At 37.5% G+C, this 25,127-nt stretch overlaps 1 protein-coding gene across 1 annotated transcript; it reads right to left on the reverse strand.

Moving 5' to 3' along the window:
- Positions 1 to 1,027: 1,027 nt before the first annotated feature.
- Positions 1,028 to 10,428, reverse strand: LOC147871369 (uncharacterized). The gene is made up of 7 exons (XM_087361336.1): positions 8,837 to 10,428; positions 5,603 to 5,756; positions 4,314 to 4,460; positions 3,734 to 3,856; positions 2,950 to 3,096; positions 2,199 to 2,345; positions 1,028 to 1,383 (listed from the first exon to the last, which is right to left on the reverse strand). The coding sequence occupies exons 1-6, from the start codon at positions 8,891 to 8,893 to the stop codon at positions 2,260 to 2,262; spliced, it is 714 nt and encodes a 237-aa protein (XP_087217462.1). The 5' UTR covers positions 8,894 to 10,428; the 3' UTR covers positions 1,028 to 1,383; positions 2,199 to 2,259.
- Positions 10,429 to 25,127: the final 14,699 nt, after the last annotated feature.

Consider the following 25,127-nt stretch of genomic DNA (forward strand, 5'->3'; position numbering starts at 1 on the left):
TCTCTGCTGTTATGCGACAGTTGCATTCATGTAAGACGCCGACCTATAGAAAATCGCGTAGTAAAAATAACCCCGGTACCTCCGCAGAGATTAAATTAGTCCTTTGAAAGTTTACAGTGCAGGGAATAAAATTGCATAAGAGTATGCAAAAGTTTATATTTCACAAACAGCGGTTGCCGATTCTTCAATCTCATTGGAGCAAATTCGCGTTAACGAGACTTACGTAATTGCAGAGATGACCGTATTTATAATTTTTATTCAAAATCAGCGATGTGAGAATTATGATTTAGTATAAGAATCAGTACGAGATACATTGTAAAACATTATAAATAATAGTAAAATATATTTTTCCACTTTTTGACTTGCTAGTTTTCAAAATCTGTGTTATTCTGAATCGGCGCAAATCGAGGCCTACCTCTATTTTCTACAATGCACCATTAAACAATCTTCAGTTACTTAAAATGAAAATCTTCATAATGTGGAAAACTTAATTACTTCCTTCCCCTGCGACATGCCAAACAATCTGGATAATTCTGTTCCTAATTTTAAAAACATAATAAATTAATAATTTTCCTATATTTGTATCTTCAAGTGGAATAATTTTTGTGGACCAGTTCTCCAAATCTGGCTGTTGTATATGAATTTTCAATAGCCCTGTTCCTAATTTCCAAAACTGAGAACTTGATAATTTTTCTGATATTATCTCTCGAAGAGGAACATTTTTGTACTTATCCCGTTATATATCATGCAAAATGTCTGGCACATCTGATCCGTCTTCATTCAACCCTTTACAGCCTAGAGGAAATTCAATATGCCACATCCTTTGGTATTCAATGACTGCATTTTTCCCACCGAGTATATTTGTGTACTTGTTATGATTCTCAGAACAAACAGCAAGCATTTCCGTAACAGCATCAACAGACTGATCCTGGCAATGGTGGAGTGCTGTGTTCTCTTTGAGGTAGGAGCTGATATCTGAATATTGTTACAACCACCTGGGGTCAAAGGGTTTATTAGACACAGAATATAAAATATGAAGATTTAATTAATGACATAAAATATAAATACTCCATAAAGGAAAATCCAAAAATAGTCACACGACAACGAGTCTGCGATAAACAATTTATGCGTATGATTTCAAAATTTTTCCTGTTAATTCCTCTCCAAAAGACATCAGTTATTCTTCTTCTTCTTCAGAGTTATGTGGACAGGTGACTTCCCTCATAACCTGGTTGCGTGAGGAAGCCGTTTGTCCAAAAGAAGAGCAGGAGAGTACATCTCTTTCCGAAGTCCCAGAGGTCTGGTGGGCTTGATATGCTGTTCTCAGAATCGCTGCTCCTTTTCACTCTAACTGGACCGGTACCAACGGCAGAACCCTGGAATCTTTGATACCAAGCATAAACATTGATTATAATACAATCATCATTCTACACCTATAAATATTTTTAATTTTATTCTAAAGGGTTTTGACGACGGTAGTTTATATCAAAAATTATTCTTTGTCAGGACGTTTTCCATCGTCTGTTGTTTAAAATCACGACGTTTCGGAGGCTGGTTCTGTGACAGAGACTATCTCTATCTAAGGGAACCAACAGAGTAGGTACCTCTCACCTGAAGACGTAGACAGAACCAGCCACCGAAACGTCGTGTTTTAAAGAACAGACGATGGAACAAATAATTTTATTTGTAATTTTGTTTCCCTACTCCTTGTTTATGAAGATCATTTTCTTAACGTTCTTCCATCTCCTCACGAACCTCAAACAGACACTCTCCTACTTTCTTCACCGTATCTTCATTCCTATTTTTTCTTTTTAATTTCAACGTTCCTACATGATCAATAAAGACTGCGTGTTCAGGCACCGAAAACTGCTTTTTAAGCACTTAACATAAGCGCACATGTACTTGAAAATATGCATTCATTTGTTAAAAATATAACAGCGATATCAAGCGACAGGTACACTGGAAAAACATGACGAACCAAATAAACACTAGCAATTTATGCAATTCTATTTTGCCAATGATGTAACTAAACATTATTTACTGATTCTTTATTGAAAACTACAAATTATATTGCAAGATACTTTTGAAAGACAAACTGCATAGAATGTTAAGTCAGGTCTAACAACCTATTTAATTTAATATCCCGTGGAAACCCACAGGAAACTTTCGATAAAGAAGCAAAATTAACGGGTACTTACCACTCTCCATTGCTGGGTTATTTTCATCAGGAAACATATTAGGTCCATGAAATGCACGGTTTCACCGATCTGCGTACCTTGGGACCGCTGCAGAATCATTCAGCTCTTCGGATTCTTCAATATCCAACTTCCTCGATAGATACGAATCTGTAAAATTTTATGAACGCTTGAAATTGTCTGTAGAATATCTCCTGATAAAAGTACATAACATTTATTCTTTAGCTACGATAATCAGATCAAGAAGGATGAGATTGGTGGGGCACGTAGCATGGCAGAGATAAAAAGCACATACAGGATTTAGTTCAGAAGCACTGATTGGACAAGACTGAAGACATGAAGAGGAGGATAATATTAAAATGAATTATGAAACACTGAAAGGAAGAGGAACCTGGATTGATACGGCTCACAACCGACACCACTTGTGGTCTCTCGTGATTCTTACGGTAACAATAGCAACTGAAATCCTTGACAAAATGATGGATAATTTTCAAAATCTGACATGTCTCATTCCCGATAGCCAAAGCCGTTGAAAACAACACACTAAAATTTCATCTTCTTTGGAAGCAAAACTCATTTTCTAACTCGGATGTAAGAACAAATTTTGGGAGCAATTGGTAAAGAGCGCTGAGCAGAATATCTACATTTCTAAAGAGATATGCAGTCAAATGGTAAATGAGAGGACTTCATACTGAGGAAGTTTATAGTATGCGCTCTTCAACTTAGTAAATACACGCAATAAAAGCATACGTACTCTCTTTGTGCAGTTTGTCGATCTCACGCCCCATCCATGAACACATTGCTTGTAACGTCTTAATCACATCTGTCTGGATAGAGATCGTGCCCTCATGCTTCTTCACAACCGATTTCTGAAATCTCAATTCGTTCTGCAGATCCATTTCTGAAACATTTTAAGACAAAGTAAAACAGTCTGCTAAATTCCTTGCATGACAGAATTTCAAGAAACCACGCGCTACAGCACACAGTCTACATAGCTAAAATTTAAACAAAGGATTTAAATAAAGTGAGCATCTTCTTTGAACACCGTTTGTCTACATTACTGGATCCCAAAAACTGTCGAAATCATTAGATGGCAAAAGACCAGTGCCTTTTCCAATTACGGTGGCCTGATGTCATACAATATATACGCCCTTTCATCACCGACACAAACAGTAGGGATGTGGTGGATGGAGCATGTAACAGGCTTCACAAATGAGAAATTCATAAAGAATTAACTTTGTAAGGAAAATGTCACTTTGACAGCCCGGGGATAAGAAGCCGAGTAATATTAAAAGGGATAATAAACACAGAGCGTCTTCAGAATATGAAAGTAAAACATCTTCTTCTTCTTCTTCTCTGAAAGCAGAACTTTATCTGTAACTAACTAAAGGGAGGCGAACAAATTTTGAACAAAATTCCAAGCAAAATATCTGCGCTTCTGAAGAGACATGCAGTTACATGGTAATTGACAAAATTTCATACTAAGAAGAGTCTGCACTATTCAACTTAAAACATAAATAGAATAAAAGCATGCATACCCTCTGTCTGCGGTTTGCTGTTCTCTCTCGCCCTCTCATTCTCCTGCATCTGGAAATGAAGTGCGTCCCCATTCTTCTTCGCAATAAATTTATGGTGTCTGAGTTCATTCCGCAGCTCTGTCACTGTAACATTTTGTGACTACATTAGATCATCTTCTTAGTCTTTTGTAGCTCGAGTTAAGATTATAACTACGGCTTCCAGGAATAAGTCTTGACAAATATCGAGAATGATCCCGCGTTACAGCTGACAATGGAACTACTTCTCTCAGGGTGGCAATGGCTATTTAAATATCTGCCAAAATCTTGGATAAGTTTTAAAATTTGACAAGATTCGTCCCCGAGAGCCATAGTTGTTCAAAATATGACAATAAAATCTGTTCTACTGTAGAGCAAAACTTCATCTTGAACCCACTAGTTAGAAAATTTTTTTTTAAGATAACTGCAACAAACTGCCAAGCAGAATATCTGCACTTCTGAAGAGACAAGTAGTTAATACGGTAATTGACAACATTTCATACCGCGGAAGTATATAATCTGTACTCTTCAACTTTGGACATAAACACAATAAAAATATACATACTCTCTGTCTGCAGTTTGCTGTTCTCTCTCGCCTGCTCTGACAACATTTCTCGTAATTTCTGATTCTCCTGCGTCTGAAATCGAAGTTCGTCTCCATTCTTCTTCGCAATAAATTTATTGCATCTCAATTTATTCCGCAGCTCAGTATCTGTAACATTTTATGACCACGTCAAATTGTGAAATTCCTCCTGTGAGGGTATTTCAGGAAATCAGAAATCAAGCATTACAGTTAAAAGCAAAATTTATACACAGCTATTTGAGTCCACTAGTGAATCATACGAATTTCTGAACCATTGTGTGGCAAACAAGCAGTGGCTTCTCCAATTACAGCGCGTGACATCATACTAAAAACATGTCTCCGAGAGAGACAAAAACAACTGGGATGATGTGTGTGTCGAGAAGGCAGCATGCATGAGCCAGATGCGAAATTCATTAAGAAAATTATATTGGAATAATGTATGGGAAATATCACTTTCATGGGCTGGTAATGACACTGTTCGCCGCCAGGGGCGATATGAGAGAAAATGGCCTTTTGTGTCTTGGATTTCCACATTCACCGGTCTGTTATTAGTGCGCAACGGCGTTTCTGAACCAAGTTTGCGGCAGATCGACCCAGTGGGCATACAATTCGTAAATGGTATTCCGAATTTAAGAAATGGGAGAGATGTAAGAGAAAGTCAACCGGCAGCTCGTCAGTAAGCGAGGAAACAGCGGAGCGGGTCCGTGAAAGTTTCACACGCAGCCCGCATAAATCCACCGTCAGAGGCAGCACAGAGCTTGGTATCCTGCAGAAGACCGTGTGGAAGATTCTGCGCAAACTTGGAGAGTTTCTCTTTCCATTGGTACCAACGTTGTGCATCTGAATTTCATTAAACGTGAGTAGCATGTCTTTCAAATCGGGAACATCATTTAGACTACACCCTGTACTTGGACCTAAAAGAGAGTCGATGATAGATGATGGGAGAAGCGCATAATGTAGAACACCGTACTATGCAGTCTTCTACAACAGGAATCAAATCAAGGGCAATGAAGCAGGTGAGGCAAGTAATACGCATTGGGAAATGAGAACATAAATAACTCTACGGCACACACAACTTTCAACGTGTGACAAGGTTCACCCCGGAAAGCTGAAGTCAACCTACGCTCTTCTTTGGAGGCAAAGAGCTTTGTCTCTAAGCGAGACAGAACCAATTCTCAACGTAACTGGAAGAGAGTACTGGGGAGAATATCAGGGCTTCTAAAGAGACACGCGCAAACACAGAAATTGACATAGAATTAAATCATACATACTGTCTGCATTCAGAGTCCAGATCTCTTTTCCCTGCCTAACGATCTTCTCTTCTGACCATCTTTTGTCCTCAATGTGAGTTTGGAGAGATTCTTCCAATTCCCTCACAATACAGCCACTCTTGTCATTGACTGGGCACACGTGAGCCGGTTTTGACTGGAAACAGAGAAAAAATGGGTCATTCTACAGACTAAGAATTCTCTGTAACATAATGAAGTCAATATTTAATCTGGAAAATCTGTTTCAACTTTGAACCATTACAGCAAACAAGAATTAAATTCAACACAGGAAACCAGGCCCAGGCGTCTAACCAGTAAGCTGACCATAACAAGGCGAGCTCATGACATCATCCACCAGTCACACGGGGCTGGAGCCAGTACCCTGAGGACAACGAACCGTTGGTCTTTTCATGTTTTAACCACTTGGCGCGGCTGATAACCCGAGAGGATTTTCAAGAATTAAAACACTGAAGGCCAGTCTGCCTCATGTCATTTGCTGCCACATTGATGGAGACAAGCAATCATCTAAGAAATGTCTGCGAATTTCTACCAGACTGCGCAGGGCAACAACACGGAAGACAGCCATATTCCTCCGCAGATGGTTAGACAGCAATCATTCAGGTGAAAGAAACTGTGTTGACTAGTTCAAATAAGAGAGAGTGTTGTATCAAGGAACTCGTATATTACGGCTCTACGACATTGCCATTTTGAAGGCATCTGAACCTTGCTACAATGTCACGTACACATTTGCCATGCAGAGACTTAAGAAGCAAATTTTCACTAACATTTATCTTACAAGTGCATGTAGGAAAATACGGTTGCTCAGAAAGAAACATCACTAATGTCTAATGGCCTTATGATTTATTTACGTCAGTGTTTAAATGTCACATCACATATTTGCTTTGTCTTCATACTTACTTGTTTGCAAAAATCTTTATAAACAAATGTGTTCCATTTTGTTATTTTGGTTATGTTTCCTTGCATGTTTGCATACTGATTAATTCATTGTCAGGATCAATGTTAAGATATCAGGTAAAAGAAACAGTTGGAATTCTGAACCCACACGGATGGTTAACAGAAGGAACTTCTGAATTTATACAATTTAAATGTGGTAAAATTGAGGAGTAAAATATACTCTATCTAGATCCATTAAACAAAAGATAAATTGTATTTTGTTTTGTTCTATTAACACAGCAGTGTATCTGAATTTTTCTTACACGAAGCTGCTTGTAATTTCCTTGTTTTCTTTACAAAGCAACAAGTGAGATTTGAGGTTATCATGGAGGTAAGTATGAATATGGCCGTCTTCAGGCTTGTTGCACAATTCAGTCTCATTTCCCTGATGATATGGAGAGCTAGCACCTCTGAAACATCGGCAAGCTTCTACTAAACAATGTATTCCAACAACGCACAAGACAATCACAAATAAAAAAACCTTTCTTAAAAACAATTTTGAATAGTACAAAAAATAATCTAATTACCGGAGGTCAGATTTCAAGTCAAACTATTTGTTCACTTACATCAGCTTCCCAAAATTAAGCCAAAATAATCTAAATACAAATTCCTTTAATTTGACAGTTCATCTTCTCTGCTCACAACTGAACGATAATGGATTCACACACACCACTCATCACATTAGAGATATAGGGCAGATTTTAGATTCTAACAGTAGCACGTATAAAGACAGAGTCCCCCCCCCCCCCCCCTTTGGAATGTTGTATCATGTACTCTGGTACAAACATACAGATGTTTCATGGGTGCTTACTTCCTGTACCATCACCTTAATGATGGAGACAAGCAAGCAACTCCAAAATATCAGTAAATTTATAACAGACTGCATGATACAACATGATGCCCAAAAGGCAAAACTGTTAACAACGAGATGCCATGTTCATGTTCTCTCTATTTACACTATGAACCACACACTGACACACAAAAATAACCATATATAATGATTGGTCTGGAAGAAATTTACCGACCTTTCTGGGATGCTTACTGCTTCAATCATACCACTGATAATGGAGACAGTGCGCAATTTTGAAACATGATGCCCAAAACACAGGCACCTTCACCAAAAAAAAATACTTTAAAAAGACAAACCGTTTACACCAACGCGTCATTCTGATTCACATCAGGAGTTTGACACTCATGCACGAAACTACGACCATCAATAATGGTTCTTCTTAAACTGAAACTGACACACTTCTCTAGGAATTACACATCCTCCTTAGTAAAACCATGCGGAAAAAACAACAAATAAACTATACAATTCAGCACACGTTACTTTATTTGCCTACTGACGCCATATTGGGAACTTCTGTGCAAAATGCAGAAAAGATTTGTCACAGATGAAAACAAGCATTCTTTTAAACGTTTTATATTACTCACAAAACATACGTGGTCGTGATTCTTTTAGATTTCGAAATTAAAGTTGTGAAGGATAACAGACGCTTTATTTTACGAATTACTTGTCTTTAAAATTGGGAGCCAGGAAACATTTCAAAGTATAAGATGGTAAAGTTGCGTCATATTGTGATATAATAAGTATATATTAAATCTTGTCCGTCTAATCACAATAATTCTTATTAAATATTACAATAATTAAGATTTAAAATATTTAAAATATTAAATGATGTTCTTTATCGAAATATTCGATTTACATTATATACACCTGAGGATGGTTCTTTTAGGAACTGAAACATGAAAAATGATGGTCTAATGTAAATCGAATATTTCGATAAAGAACATCATTTAATATTTTAAATGTTAATTATTGTAATATTTTAATATTTAATAAGAATTATTGTGATTAGACGGACAAGATTTAATATATATTTCAAAGTATGTTGTAGGCTATACATTGCATTTGTTGATTAGTACTTAATACAAAGTAATGGCCATGGAAGTGTGAAAGAAAACTTTAAAAAATCGTGTCCACATATATCAGTGAGAAGTATGTAATGTACGATAATTGCATTGCAATAACCACTAACTTCATTTGTGAGGAAGGTAAGTGGGATAAACGTGCATAATTATATCATATTGAAGAGAAACGTGTGTACATCGCCTGTGGACTACAGAGTTTACGATTATTATACTGCCAAATTAATTTTGAATGCAATTATACAAAACATAAAACAACTGCGTACTCTGTTACACAGCCTTTACTTTTTGGTGTCGTGTCGAAGTAGGCAAATACGAAATACGTTACCTCAATTAAGGGCGTTCCATACTTACTTTGTTCAGCGACTTTGATTTGTGACTTCCTTTGAAGTATTTTATTAAATTCTTCATCTTGCAGGGTTCGCGTTCACTGATTAACTTTTGTTTTATCTCACCACTTCGTTAGCTCTATACGGAAGGTTATGCGGCAAAGAAGTGAAACCAAGATCCGTCGCAGGCAGCAAGATTTGAATAACAAATTAAACAGGTTGCAGGAAAGATTTTCACTATATAAAGAATTATCTTGTTCTACAAGCTGCTCACACCAAAATACGTTTCACACTGAGAAGAGCCAACCAACCACTGAGTAGAGATGAGTGGGTGTGTCCTGTTATTTATACCTACATAACCTGTGACGCAACAGTCAGTAGAGGGAGTGCAATACGGTTCATTCAGGCGTGCATAAGAAATGAGAAATGAACCTTATGGCATGCCGGCCGAGATTGTTGCACGTGACCGTCGCAGATATGCTTTACAAATTCCAATCTTTCGCGCAGCTGTTAGTATTTTATATGAGCACCTGCGTTTCATATTTACACATTTTTTGTAGTTAAAGAAATACAAATTGAATTACTCCAAGTTATAATTTTTTGACATTCCATCATAAATGTAAGAAGTCAATTATTAATATTAAATATTTTCTGTGTAAAAGGAAATTAATTTAAAAGTAATGAAATTTTGCAGTTTAAATTGCACGTCGTGTTTTTTTATCCTTTTTTAATTTTAAGACGATTATTGAGGGGCCCGGGCGCTGTTGAACCCATCGCCCCTGCGACAGGGAAAATGTTTCCTTCCTTCGAATCCCGATTATTCATTTTGACCAATAAGAGAACGCAGGAAGGCAAGAACTCTGGAAGAAGTGTCCTGAGTTCGATTTCCTTCAAGGGCGGTTCCTTTGGCTCGGAAACTAAGCGAGACAGAAGAAGGGATCAGAGTTTTTTGCTTCGAAGAGGAGATTTCGGAAACGAAGGCCTCGACACCGAGTTCGAGACCCGACAAAGATGGTTTCTGTTGACGGGAAAGCACCCACGAGAAGAAATCGACCCCAAGGCAAAATTCTTTCGTTTCGGAGAGGAAATTACGGGGTCTAAGGTCACGGACACGAATACACAGTCCTCGGTTCGAGTCTCTCTTAGGATGTTGGTTTCTGCGGTCATTTTTACGGGCGTATTAAACGACGCACGTTTACTGATTAGGCCTTTAAGCTACCGGGTGTCTCCAAATTAATCTGCTGATTCTGTGTGGTTATAGTAGTTAATGATTTTTCATTTATTAAACGACGCATTTTCAGTAGGCGTAGCACACGAGCATTAAATCCATTGATAAATCCTAGCTTAATTCCGTATTACTGTCGACTAACACGGATGCCACCAGATGTCTCAAAAGTAAAGTGCTGTACAATTTGTAGGGTTACTCAAATATCGGAAACGTTTTTGTGGTAATATAATTTCACAGCGGTGAGTCTGAAGATTTCTGTCTTCTGGGTTGTTACGCTGTGTAGTCTGGTCGATGTTAACCAACGCTTCGGAGGTCATACTGCCTCCATCATCAGGACGAGATTTGAAGTTTTCACAGCGGCGAGTCTGAAGATTTCTGTCTTCTGGGTTGTTACGCTGTGTAGTCTGGTCGATGTTAACCAACGCTTCGGAGGTCATACTGCCTCCATCATCAGGGCGATATTTGAAGTTTTCACATCGGTGAGTCTGAAGATTTCTGTCTTCTGGGTTGTTGCGCTGTGTAGTCTGGTCGATGTTAACCAACGCTTCGGAGGTCATACTGCCTCCGTCATCAGGGCTATGAATAACATAGTTAACATCGACCAGACTACACAGCGTAAGAACCCAGAAGACAAAAATCTACAAAAGGTTCTCATGGAACAGGATTCTAGGAACCACAAGGAAGAGGAACTAGGGGCTGCAGAGGAAGAAGAGAGAGAAATATATGAGGAAACAGACGACCCTGAAGTGAGGTTTTTTTTTGCATTTAATCCATTTCCTTTTCAATCCTTTTTTCATTTTACATTATTAAATCCAAGATTTCAAATATTTTTTTCCTAATTCCACGGCACAGTTTTAATTCAAAAGTCAAGACTCATCTGGTCAAGAAATTCCTTGTCATCATTCATCACAAAGTTTCATCCCCATATGCACAAAAGTCCATGATTTTATTTAATCCTGAAGTAATTTATTCAAGTTCACGTCCTCATATCATTCTCCTCTAAGTTTATTTTAAAATAATCATCCTACTTACGCTTTACATCTCCCACGTATCATATCAACGTTTTGATTTCCTAATTTAAAGTTTACATGAATTTCTTCCTTGCCAGAAATGTGCTACATGTCTCCCCAATCACATCCTTCTTGATTACAGACCCTTGTAATATAAGATCACAAACTAAAAAGTGGATCTCTGCTTAATGTAAATTTCTCTGTTATTTCATCTTGAACACACCTTCCGCAGAATTGTGTTCTCAAACACCATCATTTTTCCTTTGGAATGAGATGTCAAGTTCGACATCCACGAAGACCAAAGAGAAGATAATAGTTTTATGTGACTAATGTGTACTTTTAAAGAGCATACAACCAAACTCACCTTTCTCTCTCTACTTTCTCTCCCTCTCCCACTCTCGCCCACTGGTGCACTCCCATACCTGCTCCCATTAGCTCGGGGCAGGCTACACCTTTCACTTCCCGGCCTATAAATCCAGCTCCTCACACCCTATTGGCATATTCATCGCCCTGATGACGGAGGCAGTATGACCTCTAAAACGTTGGTTAACATCGACCAGACTACACAGCGCAACAACCCAGAAGACAGAAATCTTCATACTCACCGCTGTGAGAACCTCAAGTCTTACAGAGCATATGAGAACAAAGAGGGTTGGAAAACTGACTGATAGCTTCTTCTTCATCTGAAGCTCTATAGTCCACTGTGAACTTTGGTTTCCTGTACAATTCTTCTCCAGGCCTGACGATCTTTAGCCACAGAGTGCCAGTTTTTTAATTCCCATAATTTTCAAATCTCCTTCTATTTCATCTTTACACCTTTTACGTGGCCTCTCTTCCCTCCTCCTTCCATATTGGTTATCATTATATTTTTTTTGGAAATTTTTAGCCTAAGTCATAGTCCAAAATTGATCATTATCTCGGGGCTTCCCAAAAACCAACAAAATACGACCGAGGTCCTATTCCATCATTCCATGCACTTGGTATTCAGGTGGCTGCTGCCTGCTTTAAGCACTCTAATTTGGCCCTGAGTGATAGCGGGCATGTTTAAAATTCAATCTGTCCTCAACTACATAAAGCGTAGATCCTCTCAATTAATAATTATTCAATTATTAATGCATGTAGAGCTTTTATGAAGGAGTCGGAGTCAGAGATTTTAGTACCAACTCCGCAGCCCTGCAGTCATCTACTTCAGTGGTTCCTAACCTTTTGTTATTTACAGACCAGGAAAGAAAAGTGGCAGTGTTTGAGGACCTTCTTTGTATTTTGCAGATAAATAATGGTCATAAAATGAAATTACAAGACGCATGCCAAAATATGTTTATTTTCAACCATGAGGGAAAGTATATTAATAAAGGCATTTAAATGAGCACTTTAAACTGGTAAATGTATTGCCAATGTTGGCATTAGTTTTCCCTAATCCCGGTAGAGACTAAAAGTGTTCCAAGTTATCACAAATCTCCCACACTGTCAGGTCAGTATATGCAAAATGGAATGAAAAGGAAGTCTTAACTGGCTTACCTAATACGACCTATGACCTTGTTTCCTTGAACAAAGCTTATCCAGGCAATGCTCAATGTTGCTTAACACGACACAAAGCGAAGCTCAAACAACCAGTCTGTTTCGCTGTTTTGGCTTCTAGCAACTTGATCTAAATTAGGCTTGCATCTGTTACGTTACTGTTATCAAATGGGAATTCTACTCATTCGTTACCATTCTTCAAGAAAGTAAACACTAAAATGCTCTGTAGGATTCGAGGTTTTCACGGCGGCGAGTCTGAAGATGGCTCTCCTCTGGGTTGTTTTGCCATGTAGTCTGATAGAAGTTTACCGACATTTCAGAGGTCGTTTCACTCATTTCCCTAATGATGAAGGCACCAAGAACCTCTGAAATGTCGGTAAACTTCTATCAGACTACATGGCAAAACAACCCAGAGGAGAGCCATCTTCACTAAAATTCTGTGTTAGAGACCACAATGCAATGCTGCTGCTATGTTCTTTGTCTCATGTGGACATAATACAGTTAGTGCGCCAGGTTGAGGTGCTATATATAGCCACTCATTACTCATATGTAAGGGTATCCAAAATGATTTGTCTAATTTTAACACTCTGTATTCACAGCTTGGAGGGATTATGGAAATGGAGGGATGTAGCAAAGTAGCTTCACAATCTGCGTCTGGAACATAGGTGTAAATGGGAATATCTTCTTTGCACACAAATTGCAATATATTTGGTTGGTAACATCCAGTTAACTCGTTAGCAGTCAATTTTCCATAATGTTGATGGATGGGATCACTGAACATATATTCTTTCCATACAACCAAACTCACCTTTCTCTCTCTACTTTCTCTCCCTCTCCCACTCTCGCCCACGTGCTACCATTGGTCCACTCCCATTGGCTCGGGGCAGGATACACCTTTCACTTCCCGGCCTATAAATCCAGCTCCTCACACCCTATTGGCATATTCATCGCCCTGATGACGGAGGCAGTATGACCTCTAAAACGTTGGTTAACATCGACCAGACTACACAGCGCAACAACCCAGAAGACAGATATCTTCATATATTCTTTATTAGAACTGATGTAAGCATAAGTAGAATCATGACTTTTTACAGGAAAAGGAAGAATTCTATAGAGGCGATATGTAGTAGGAGATGTCAAAGGGATTTCTAACACATATACCAAATATTGCTTGTAAGCGTAAGCATGAGGTGTAATAAGTTTTTGTAGTTCAGAAAAAGGAAAGTTAGGGTAGTCCAATCCATTTGGCAGCTTTAGTTTAGTCATCAAGCGTTTGATTTTTTCTGTTGTTATTAAATGTGGCTGTAAAGTACCTTGTTCAGCATGCACAAAGGCATCTATTGAAATTTCAAACGAGTGTTGACTTTCATCCACACCTCTCTGGACTAATCTGATTTGTACATTTATTAAGTTTACATTTTCAATTTCTTCTTGTAATTCTCCAAGTTTTTGAAAACTATAATTTGTTAGTTTCGTGAGACCATCTTTCAACACTTTTTCATTTTGATGTACTTTTTGGAGTGTTAAGTTAACTGAACTAATTGTTGATTTAATAACTATCATCTGTTCTTTGGAAATATGTAAAAATTCAGCTTGTTCCTTTTCTAATTGTGATATTCTTCAGCATCTGACTGTGTCAGAGTACCGAATAAAATTTTAGCTATGTCGCCCACAAAATTCAAAACTCCCCTTTCTACTCTAATTTTATTTGAATTGACTTTTCTTGAATTTGGCGTATTTATCAAATATTCACTAATTAAATTCTTTAAATTGTCGATATATCTAATTTTTGATTTCACGTATTGATCAAAAGCTCCACAATCTGTTAAATGATACCAATTTTTATTATGGACTTAAAACAAAATTCTGTAACTCTACGTTGATGGTCCTTGGTTTGTTTCCACAATTATCTGACTGGTTCTAGATTAATATAAGTAACTACTTTCCATCTCATAGGATAGAATAACAATGTACCTACTTCATCAAAATATATGCCTGTTTTAGACTGAATTTCTTGTACTTCCTGTGCTTGGAACTGTACCCAACACCATGTGCTGATCAATATCATTGACCACAATTTAAGTAGCTTCATTTTTTGCTACCTGTAACGGAAGAGAAATAAGGTTTTAACCTGTTGGTATGTACTTCGTGATGTTTTCTCTTTCCCAATTCTTGAATTATTACATTTGAACCAATGATTTTCTTTATTTCAAATGGACCTTTCCACAAAGGCTCCAATTTATGTCTGTTTTCTACTATTAACAATACTAAATCATTTTCTTCAAATCTTATGGCATTGGATTTCACTTTTTCTCTTTAAATTGAATTAATCTTTCCCTCGCTACTTTATGACAATTCTGCATTTTATTTTTAATATCTTGGACAATGTCATCATAATTATATAATGGTTGAGGTATTTGTTGTAAATTACCAGGTCAGTTGGCTTTTCTCCCAAATAATATTTCATAAGGTGTGTATTTGGTTACCGAATGAGGACTTGTATTGTAAGTAAAGCGTGCAAAAAATATCCAGTAATCCCAGTCTGAAGTCTTAGGATCACAAAAACATCTTAAAAACGTAACTAATGATTTATGGGTTCTTTCAAGTGCTCCATTACTTTCAGGGTGATATGAAGCCATATTTTCTCAATTCTCATTAATTTGCATAATCTTTTAAACATATCACTCATAAAATTTGAACCTTGATCCGTTACAATCGATGAAGGGATTCCATAAATTAAAATAACATGTGTCATGACTGCCGTTGTCAGTTCTACGGTTTGTGTATGTAGTGGAATGGCAATGACATTTTTGCTTAAATTATCTTGACATGTTAATAAGTATTTGTTTCCTTTTTCGGTTTGAGGCAAAGGGCCTACAATATCTAAATAAATTTTATCCCAAGGTGCTGTTTGTGTCAGTAATTTCTAAAGGCTGTTTTACTTTTGGACGGGTGTCTTTCTTTACTTGACAAATTTTACACTCTCTTATGAATTCTGTTACATCGTGTTCAAGTCCAGGCCATGATATATATAATTTTATTCCTTCAATTGTCTTCTGTATGCCTTGATGGCCTCCTACTGGACAACAGTGCATTTCATTTATAATTTTCTGTTTTCTTTCATCCGTTATTTCCTCACTGTGCGTAATTAAACATTCTACAGCAGGGGTGCAAACCCGCGGCCCGCGGGCCGCATGTGGCCCGCCTTGAACATTTTTCCGGCCCGCGAGATTCATCACACTTTTACAAAATATATTTATTTTATAATGGCCAAAGTAGTGAAAACCAATGTATTAAAAAAATACATTATTTGTGCATCCATATATTCAAAAATTATCTGTCGAAATTATGAGAAAAAATTAACTTTGATTTTAAAATAATATTTTACAATTTGAGAAATCTGGCACAAAAAGTTGTTAGCGCTTTTGGTTTAACTTACACCTGCGAATCGTTTTTTTTCGAAAATGAAATTGACCAAACACAAAACACGCTCAAACATAACGGACGCTAACCTGCAACACCAATTACGATGTGCAAATACCCAAATTGAGATCGATTTGCAAAAGCTAAGTGAAAGAGTGGAGAAACAAATATCGCACTAGTAAAATAAATATTTTTTAATGATTTCATTATTTTTATTTTATTCATATTTATATATTTTCTATATTTAATTTTTAGTGCTATATATTTCTTTACAATGTACGCTTAGTATCATTATTATTATATTATCTATGTTTACATGTAAGAATAATAGTACACACAATAATAATAACTCATTATGTTTCAATTTTTCACTCCAAAAAAATGTCTATAGTGTATCTAAATCTAATATGGGGATATATAATTTTATATGTGGCCCGCGGAGTTATGATGCATTTCCAAAGTGGCCCGAAAGATCATTTGGGTTGGCCACCCCTGTTCTACAGAGTACCTACTCAAACTGTCAGCATTACAGTTTCTTTTTCCAGCTCTATATTGAATCTCATAATCATATTCTTCTAACTGTAGCTTCCAACGTATCAAATGTAAACTAGGGTCCTTAACATTAAATATCCAAACCAAGCCACGGTGATCGGTGACTATTTGAAATTTTCTACCTAACAGGTAAGGTCTAAAACGTTTATATGCCCACACAATTGCTAATAATTCTTTCTCTACAGTGCTATAGTTGACTTCTGAACTGTTTAGTGTTCTACTAGCATAAGCTAATGGTTTACCCTGCCCCAATTTACCCTGACTTAAAATTGCACTTATAGCATAACCACTGGCGTCTGTGGTTAATATGAATGGTTTTGCAAAATCGGGATATTGTAATAAAGGAGTATGCGTTAATTTGTATTTTAACAGATCAAAACTTGCCTGTTCTGCTTCACTCCAGTGCCAGTCATGATCTTTCTTTAACAAGTCTGTTATCAATAAATTTCCTGTAATATCCTGCTAGCCCTTAAAATGACTTAATATCTTTTTGTTTTTGGAGTAGGGAAATCGCTAACAGCATTGATCTTTTTAGGATCTGGTTTTACGCTGTGAGCCGTTACTATACGTCCTAAGTAGTTAAGTTCAACTTTCAGAAATTCACATTTATCACGTTCAATCTTAATATTGTATTCCCTTAATTTCTCAATGTAAGCCACGGTGGTCTAGCGGTTAGAACGCTGGCCTTGTAATCCTGGGGTCTCGAGTTCGATTCCCGGCGGTTCCCGAATTTATAACTTGTGTTGGGCAAGGCCGTGGTCTAGGCAACACAGAGTTTTCCTCCGTGGCATCCCAACAATTACTCCATTCACACACAGAAGAAGGCAATGGCAAACCACTTCTGGATCATCTGCCAAGAACGTATATGAACAGGTCCCAGTCCGAGAAGAGAAAAGGATGGAAGGATCCTGTTCATACGGACCTGTCGTCAGACAGAACACTAAATAAAAAATAATAAAAATTTCTCAAATACTTCTCGTAATTTTACATGGTGTTCTTCCAGCGTATCATCCATATACACAAAACATCTATTTCCAATTGATTCTCTTAATACGGCATTCATCATTCTTTGAAATTTTGCTGGCGCTGATTTTAACCCGAATGGCGTACGTATTCAAAGTGACCATCAGGGGTGCTAAAATCTGTTTTGCATTGATCTTCTGGATCAATGGGTACTTGTAAGTATCCGCTAGCACAATCTAAGGCTAAAAAATATCTAGCTATTCCAATTTTATCAAGTATATCTTGGATATTAGGTAAAGGATAACTATCACCTATAGTTATTTCATTAAGTCTGCGAAAGTCTATGCAGATTCTGAATTTCCTTTTTCCGGAAGCATCTAAAATTCCATTCACTTTTACTAGTTGTAATTATACCATCATCTAACATTTGATTTACCTGAACTTTAATCTCTTGTTGGTGTGCTTCTGGGAGCCTATAATTCTTTAAGGTTTTTGCTCTACCTTTTGGAATGGAAGGAGTGGGGATAGAATGCCTTGCTGCTGTTGTAGTAGTTAGTTTATCACCAGGTAATATCAATATATTCTCGGCAAACTTTCCTAATATCTTCTGCTCCCTCATTCATGTGTTCTAACCTTAAATTCTCATTCAACAGATTCAACCTCGTAGTTGTAAACGATTGTTCACAATTATGTGTTTCTTTTAATCGTGTCGGTGGTTTTACTAATTTAGGTGTTCTGTTTATTATGAGTGTCTCATGTGTTGTGTTTACTAATAAACACGGGAAAGTTTGTTCACAACTCACTAAACTAGAAACACAAATAACACCAGGTTTCAAGATTTGATGTTCTATGTAACGTGTACCCTTTTCTAACAAAGTTTCACTATATGGAGGAACTGCCACTGTTCCTGTCATCATATAACCATTTAGTGAAAGCCAATCCTGACCTAAAATTAGATCTAAATTTCTAGGTAATTTATTCACTACAAAATAATCAAACTCGCTTGGTTCTAATGCGTTTTCAAACTTTATGGCCACCTTGCCTTGTATTTTCAGTTTACATCCTGTTATTCCTTGTACCTATAAATTATTCCTTTTTTATTTAAATGAAATTAAAGAATTTTCCTTAACCAATGATACTTGACAACCTGTATCTATAAGAGCTATACCAAGCCCTCCCTTCAGTTGTGGACATACTACATATATTTCATATGGTCCTAACTTATTTACAGAATTCACAAGGTTCCCAGAGGCGTCCCCGTTTACCAAAATTCCTGTTACTCGCAATATTTAATGATTCCTTGTCATTAACCATATCACAGCCTAAATTTTGGACTGTCCTCGGCTACACTGCCTAGTTTCATGACCCTGGCATTTGCATTTTGAGCACACTGTAGCCGATGCTACTTTTGCTTCTCGTTTAATTTGTGGTGGTCTACTTTCTTTCTTAATTGTTCCCGAATAATTTGGCCATCCATAATTTCCTGGTTGTCTATATTTTTGTGATCTAACTTCACTTTCTTCCTGAAGAGCAGTTTCAATTAACTGTGCAAGGGAATCATCTTCACTCCTAGCTTTTACAATGTATTTTACCTTATCGTCTTTAAGTCCTGCCACAATATTACCCTTTAAAAATTCCCCAATCAAACTAATTCCACCTTCAACAAAATTTGGATTTAATCTTTCAAGTATACATCTGGTTTCTCTTCTTAATTCAATATCCGTAGCATCAATACGAGAACCCCACTGTGCCACAGTTTCTGTTGGACCTTGTTTTGCTGTAAATAGCTGACTTGCATAAAATTCTAATGTTCTGCGTACAGAATAGTTCTCTTCTAAAATTGCATTAACTTCCTCCCATGTAGTACGTGCGGTTCTAGCCAGTAATCTATCCTTGGCCTCCCCTGTTATTTTAGACTCGATAAATTTTAATAAAAGTGGTTGCTTAGCCGGAGCTAATACTTCCCTAGCTGATTCTACTGCTTCGCAAAATTCTCGTAAATATTTCGGGTTTCCGTCAAAAGGTCTGGGAATTAATTTTATCGCCTGAGCCACAGAAACGAATTCGTGTTCATCGTCACTCCTATCATCGTCTGCCATAATGGATGTGAACTAACCTGGAAAGTTAGAAGAGTTGGGTAAATGAAGGCCCTGAAGTTCGGAGGTCCAGTGATGGCCACGTTAGCTCCCCTCAGGGTATATCTCCTTTCGCGTCAGGTGCTGCTATCGCCTGGTCACCTCGGGTTGTCCCTCGGGCTGCAACTCGGGTCGCTGATGATAGCCTCTCGCCCACGGACTTGGCTCCAGTAGTCTTCTCCAGGTACCTCGGCGCCTTAAGGATTCCTCTGGAGCGTTGACTCCTCAAAGTAGGCTTCTTCCTGCCTCGGCAAGAATAGAAGTCCCTCTAGCCTGGTCCAACTTGCCAAAATTCTGACCGTCGGTGATGTAGCTCCCTGTTATCCCACTGCTGCCAACATGTAATGTAGTTCTTCTGTTGTTGTAGTAGTAGTAGTAGTAGTAGAGTTTTTGATTGGTTTTCTTTTTGTTGGGACAACTGGATGGTAAGGTGAGGAATCTAAGTTCCTCACACAGGGTGCCAGGAGGTAGGTCAGTGACGTCCAGTACCCAAGTCCACGTAGAGTATATTTCAAATTCTACCAAATGACGGTACAGCAAGTAGCAGTGCTTGAATAATAATGATCCTCCGCCTCAGACCAGATAGTGGTTTATAAAGGATTGGCGGAAATAAGACAACTTCCAAACAGAGATGACTGTACACATCAATCATATGAAAGAATCGCAGTCAATCGCGGGGACCAACGAATTGCCGATTGTAAGGGTATAAAATATATTTTTTTAATTCCCTTTATTTTATTTACGTTATTTCAGAGCTTTAAATGCCATGCCATTATATTACTCGTGAATGTTTGGGTACTGGGAACGCATGTCGTTGACTTCCCATTGATTTACATTATAAAAGTGTTTCAATTTACGCCGGTTCGTCCAGGAACGCATCCCCGGCGTAAATTGCGGGCTACCTGTATTATTGCCGCGAGTAACACAGAATCTAGTAGTAGCTCCTTCCCTAAGAATCGCCCTCAAAAGGATGAATTCGTGTCTTTTATAGAAATCTAATGATCTTTATCCACTTATTCATTTAACATAACTATAATGGTTATAATGTCATTAATAATTGCTTTCATCCAGTGCAAGTAAGTACACACGTTTTTTAATTGGCAAGAATGTCCAAACTTAGTTGTTCAACTGCAGACTGCTATTTGCGGTCACACTGCTGCATAATATTAAACACGTTCTGTAAATTCCCCTAACACAAACATCTACCAGTCAGCAAACGCACTAAATCAATACAACATCGCACCATGTTAGATAAAACCGACTTCTGAGACACGACAAAGAGTATCTATGCTGAGACATAGTAGGAAACTTAACAAGCAGATATTACCCACGAGCAACTAGCTCTTACCGTACCGAATCATAATCTCGAATGCATGTGAATACTGCAGTCGTAAAAGTGGCTAGAAAATGTTCAAAATTCTTAAAATTTTAAAATCAGGAAATTGATAACATTTCGACGTTACGATATGTTATAGATGTTGTAAAGTTATAAATTTTTACATCTTTAAAAATTACAAATATTTTTTTAAGAAATCAAAGTTTTCAAAATGTAGGGGAATAAAGATTTCATTTATATAATTTCGTTAGGTTGTGTTTACATTATTTGGTTTGTACGAACGTCGGCAGCGTACACTTGGGAATGGTCCAGTCGGATCGATGATGTTTATTTATGGACAGACTAAGATTTGTACACGTCTGGTCGGCCAGAGATACTCAGGGTCGAAAACGTGTAGGCTGTTTTCGATAGTTTGACTCGCTTGGACAGCCTGCGATTGACAAGTTTGGTCATGTTTCGCAGGTTTAAACAGGCATGAACAGCGTTAAACAAGCTTTGACTTGTCTGAACAGTCCAAAGTTCAGATCGTCCGGATTACCTTTAACAAGCTCTGGAGAGGTCACCGGAACTTTTGACAGGTTTGGTCAGTTATGGACAAGCTCGAACAAGTCAAATTATCTGAGGTCAGTAACGCGCATGAAAATCCCTGCCTGATCAACATCACACTACGTTTGCCCCCACCTGTCGATTTTTAGCAAATTCACGTCTTTATTAAAGGGTGTAAAAATTTACAAAAGTGCTTTTGCACTAATCACACGTTATAACGTCATCAGAATTATAACACAAATGATTTACGTTAAAATGTATGTCCACCTGAAGCACTACTAAAGGAACTTACTCCACGGAGCTGAGTCCTTCCTGAGAAGCCAGCAGTCGGTCAGCTACTCAAAAATTTCCCAACACTTTATGAACCCAAAGGTTCATTACAGTCTTCTCAAGAGCCAACAAATGGTTCCTGTCCTGTGCTAGATTAATCCAGTTGAGACCACCCCATCCTATTTCTCCAAGATTCTTTTTTTCCCTTCTAACCTACTTCTACACCTTCCTAGTGGATTCTTTCATTCTGATTTGCCAACCAAAACCATATATGAATTTGTCCTCTCTCCCATGCAGGCTACATACCCTGCCCATCTCATCCTCCTTGACCTGATCATTCTCACTATAATTGGCAACGGGTATAACTTACGAACCTAATCATTAAGCAACTTTTTCCATCATGTTATTAGTTCAACCCTCTTGGGTGCATTCTCCACAGCACCTAGTTCTCAAAAACCCTCACTCTGCTTCCTTCTCTTAGCAGAAGAGACAAATTTTCACACCCATACAATACTCACACACACTATTGTGGAAGAAATTCTTTGAAAATTGACCATTACTCGGCTTGTCAAAGAATAAAGCCTACTTTCTTTATGGAACCCGAAGGCTCATCACCGTCTTCACAAAAACCTGCAACTGGACTCTATCCTGAGTTACGTGCATCCAGTTCGCTCCCTTGATTCCTTATCTTTGTAAGGTCCATCTTAATGTTATCCTCCCACCTATGCCTCCTAACCAATACCCTGTAAACACCCCTTCTCCTACCCACTCATGCTGCATGTCCCACCCACCTCCTCCATTCAATCACCCTAACAATATCAGGTCATGAGTACAAGCTGTGAAGCTCATTATTATGCAATTTTTCTCCATGATTCGTCTTCCTCCCTCACAGGTCCAAATATCCTCCTCAACACTGTTCCCAAAGACCCTCAATCTATGTTCCTTCTTCAAAGTAAAATACCAAGTTTCGCACCCATACAGCACAGCCGGCAAAATTCCACTTTTGTATATTTTAATCTTTAGTTTCCTTTTTATGAGACGGGAGGACAAAAGATTTCAGACTGAATGATAGCAATCATTCCCTCAATTTAATCTGCCCTTGATTTCGTCATGAATGTCATTTTGACTTGTTAGTGTCGTCCCCCAGGTACCTGAATTTTGTTGCATTATCGAACAGTTCATCAGCCATCTTTATATTGTGGTTCTGTCCTGAATTCTGATGCTGAGACATGATCACGTACTTTGTCTTTTCTGCATTTATTTCTAGACCAACAACCCTACTGACCTAAAGTCTTTCTGTCTTTGCTATTATTGTATTTATATCGTCCCCCAATAAATTAATATCATCAGCATAGACCAAGAGCTGATGTGTCCCATTCAATTCCTGTTAGAAAATATAATACGTGTTTTCTTGTTCTGGAAACTGACCCAAAGGTATCGTGGAATGCCAGTCAAGTAACAGCTTCTGGCCTCAAAGTACTGAGTCTGTCTTTCAATACCTCTAACATATCTCAGGGGCCCAAAAAACAAAAGCTACTGTTCACTGCAAAATGACATAAACAATGTACTGAATTTATAGTTTAGATGCGTCATGTTTGTGTTTAAAATTCAAATATATATTTATTATTCAAGTCTATACACAAACTTTTAAAATTGTTGATGTTAAAATTTAAAATTAATATTAATATTTTGCGCCATTCATCGTTATCTTGATGTTACAATATTGCGCTTTATACTACTACATGTTTCAGTGTCATAGCATCATCTTCAGGTTTTTTATCTTTAAAACTACTCTATATTTATTAATGCAAGCTTTTCATTGGTTTATTTGTTTTGTAGATTACTGTTGTGGGTGTTCCTTTGATCTTCTATTATTTTGCATATTATGTTAGTTGTTAATATTATTTATATGAACTCAAATGTTAATTAATTGTTTCACAGAATAATGAACAACTAACATAATATGCAAAATAATAAGAAGATCAAAGGAACACCCACAACAGTAATCTACAAAACAAATAAACCAATGAAAAGCTTGCATTAATAAATATAGAGTAGTTTTAAAGATAAAAAACCTGAAGATGATGCTATGACACTGAAACATGTAGTAGTATAAAGCGCAATATTGTAACATCAAGATAACGATGAATGGCGCAAAATATTAATATTAATTTTAAATTTTAACATCAACAATTTTAAAAGTTTGTGTATAGACTTGAATAATAAATATATATTTGAATGTACTGAATGTTTAGTAAAAAAAACTTTGCTCGCATGAGGACAAGTTACCTGGAAACACCACCCCTGTCGATTATGAATGAGGAAGGCCCCCGCAGAAAGTCCTCAAAGGTGAAGATCCCATATTTTAGTGGATGCTTTCTTTCCATACTATGGTTATTTAATAAGAGCATATTTTGCATGGATAGATATTAAATGAGCGTCGTACAGGGGACAAAGGCACTAACCGGCTTCCAGAACTCAGAGGATTCATGTGTCGAGTGTTACGGAAATGCCAGGGGCTGGGCATGTGGAGGCCTCTTGCTATGTCGCAAACAAAGGAGTGTGCAATCCATAATTTGTAAATGCACGCATCTTGTGAGTGGGTGGACTTAACAATCTCAATGCAATCAATTAGTAGAGATAATTTGGAGTGGAATACAAATTGCTGTCACGTTGGTAATGGTGTGTATTTTCACAAATTACAAATGACGTCATGCTGCTGATTTTTATTTTATATTACATGTAATTAACAAACACCTTCCCTTTGGGCCTTACCTGGTGTAAAAACTGGAAAAACATAACTGCATACTTTTAAAGCAATAAGAATGATACATATGAGCACTTCACAAGAAAATAGTTGTGATCTTCTGGAGACATTATCTTTCGGGACTCGAAGCATACACGGGAGAACGGGCATGGAAGGCTATAGGTGACATATTGCAAAGGCCATATTATCTGAGCAGGGTCGATCATATTCGGAAAATTAGGAGCAGAAAGCAAAGAACAGATATCGGGAAATATTCCTTTGTAAATAGGACCATCCAACTCTGGAACCGGCTACCTGCGGATGTTTTAGGGACTCTCTCCTGTAAACCAAGTACTTTTAGGAACAAGGTTAGAAAAGTGATAAATGAGGTGAAGTAAAGGGAATACAAGGGTGGGTGCAGTGAAGGGAGGTGAAGAGAAGGTCCTGATGAAATGTGAGTGCATCAGTTCATGACGTATGTAATTCATTACTGTTACTGTCCTATGTCTAGTTGGTATTAATTTTTAAGTTATCTACTTTAGGTTATCTGTTGTGTTTAAATACTTGTGCCTTATGGTTTTGTAATCTT

This window comes from Zootermopsis nevadensis, unplaced genomic scaffold (assembly GCF_977971745.1).
Source record: "Zootermopsis nevadensis isolate Lab colony 2312 unplaced genomic scaffold, Znev_1.0 Znev_ptg000057l, whole genome shotgun sequence".
Taxonomy (NCBI): Eukaryota; Metazoa; Arthropoda; class Insecta; order Blattodea; family Termopsidae; genus Zootermopsis; species Zootermopsis nevadensis.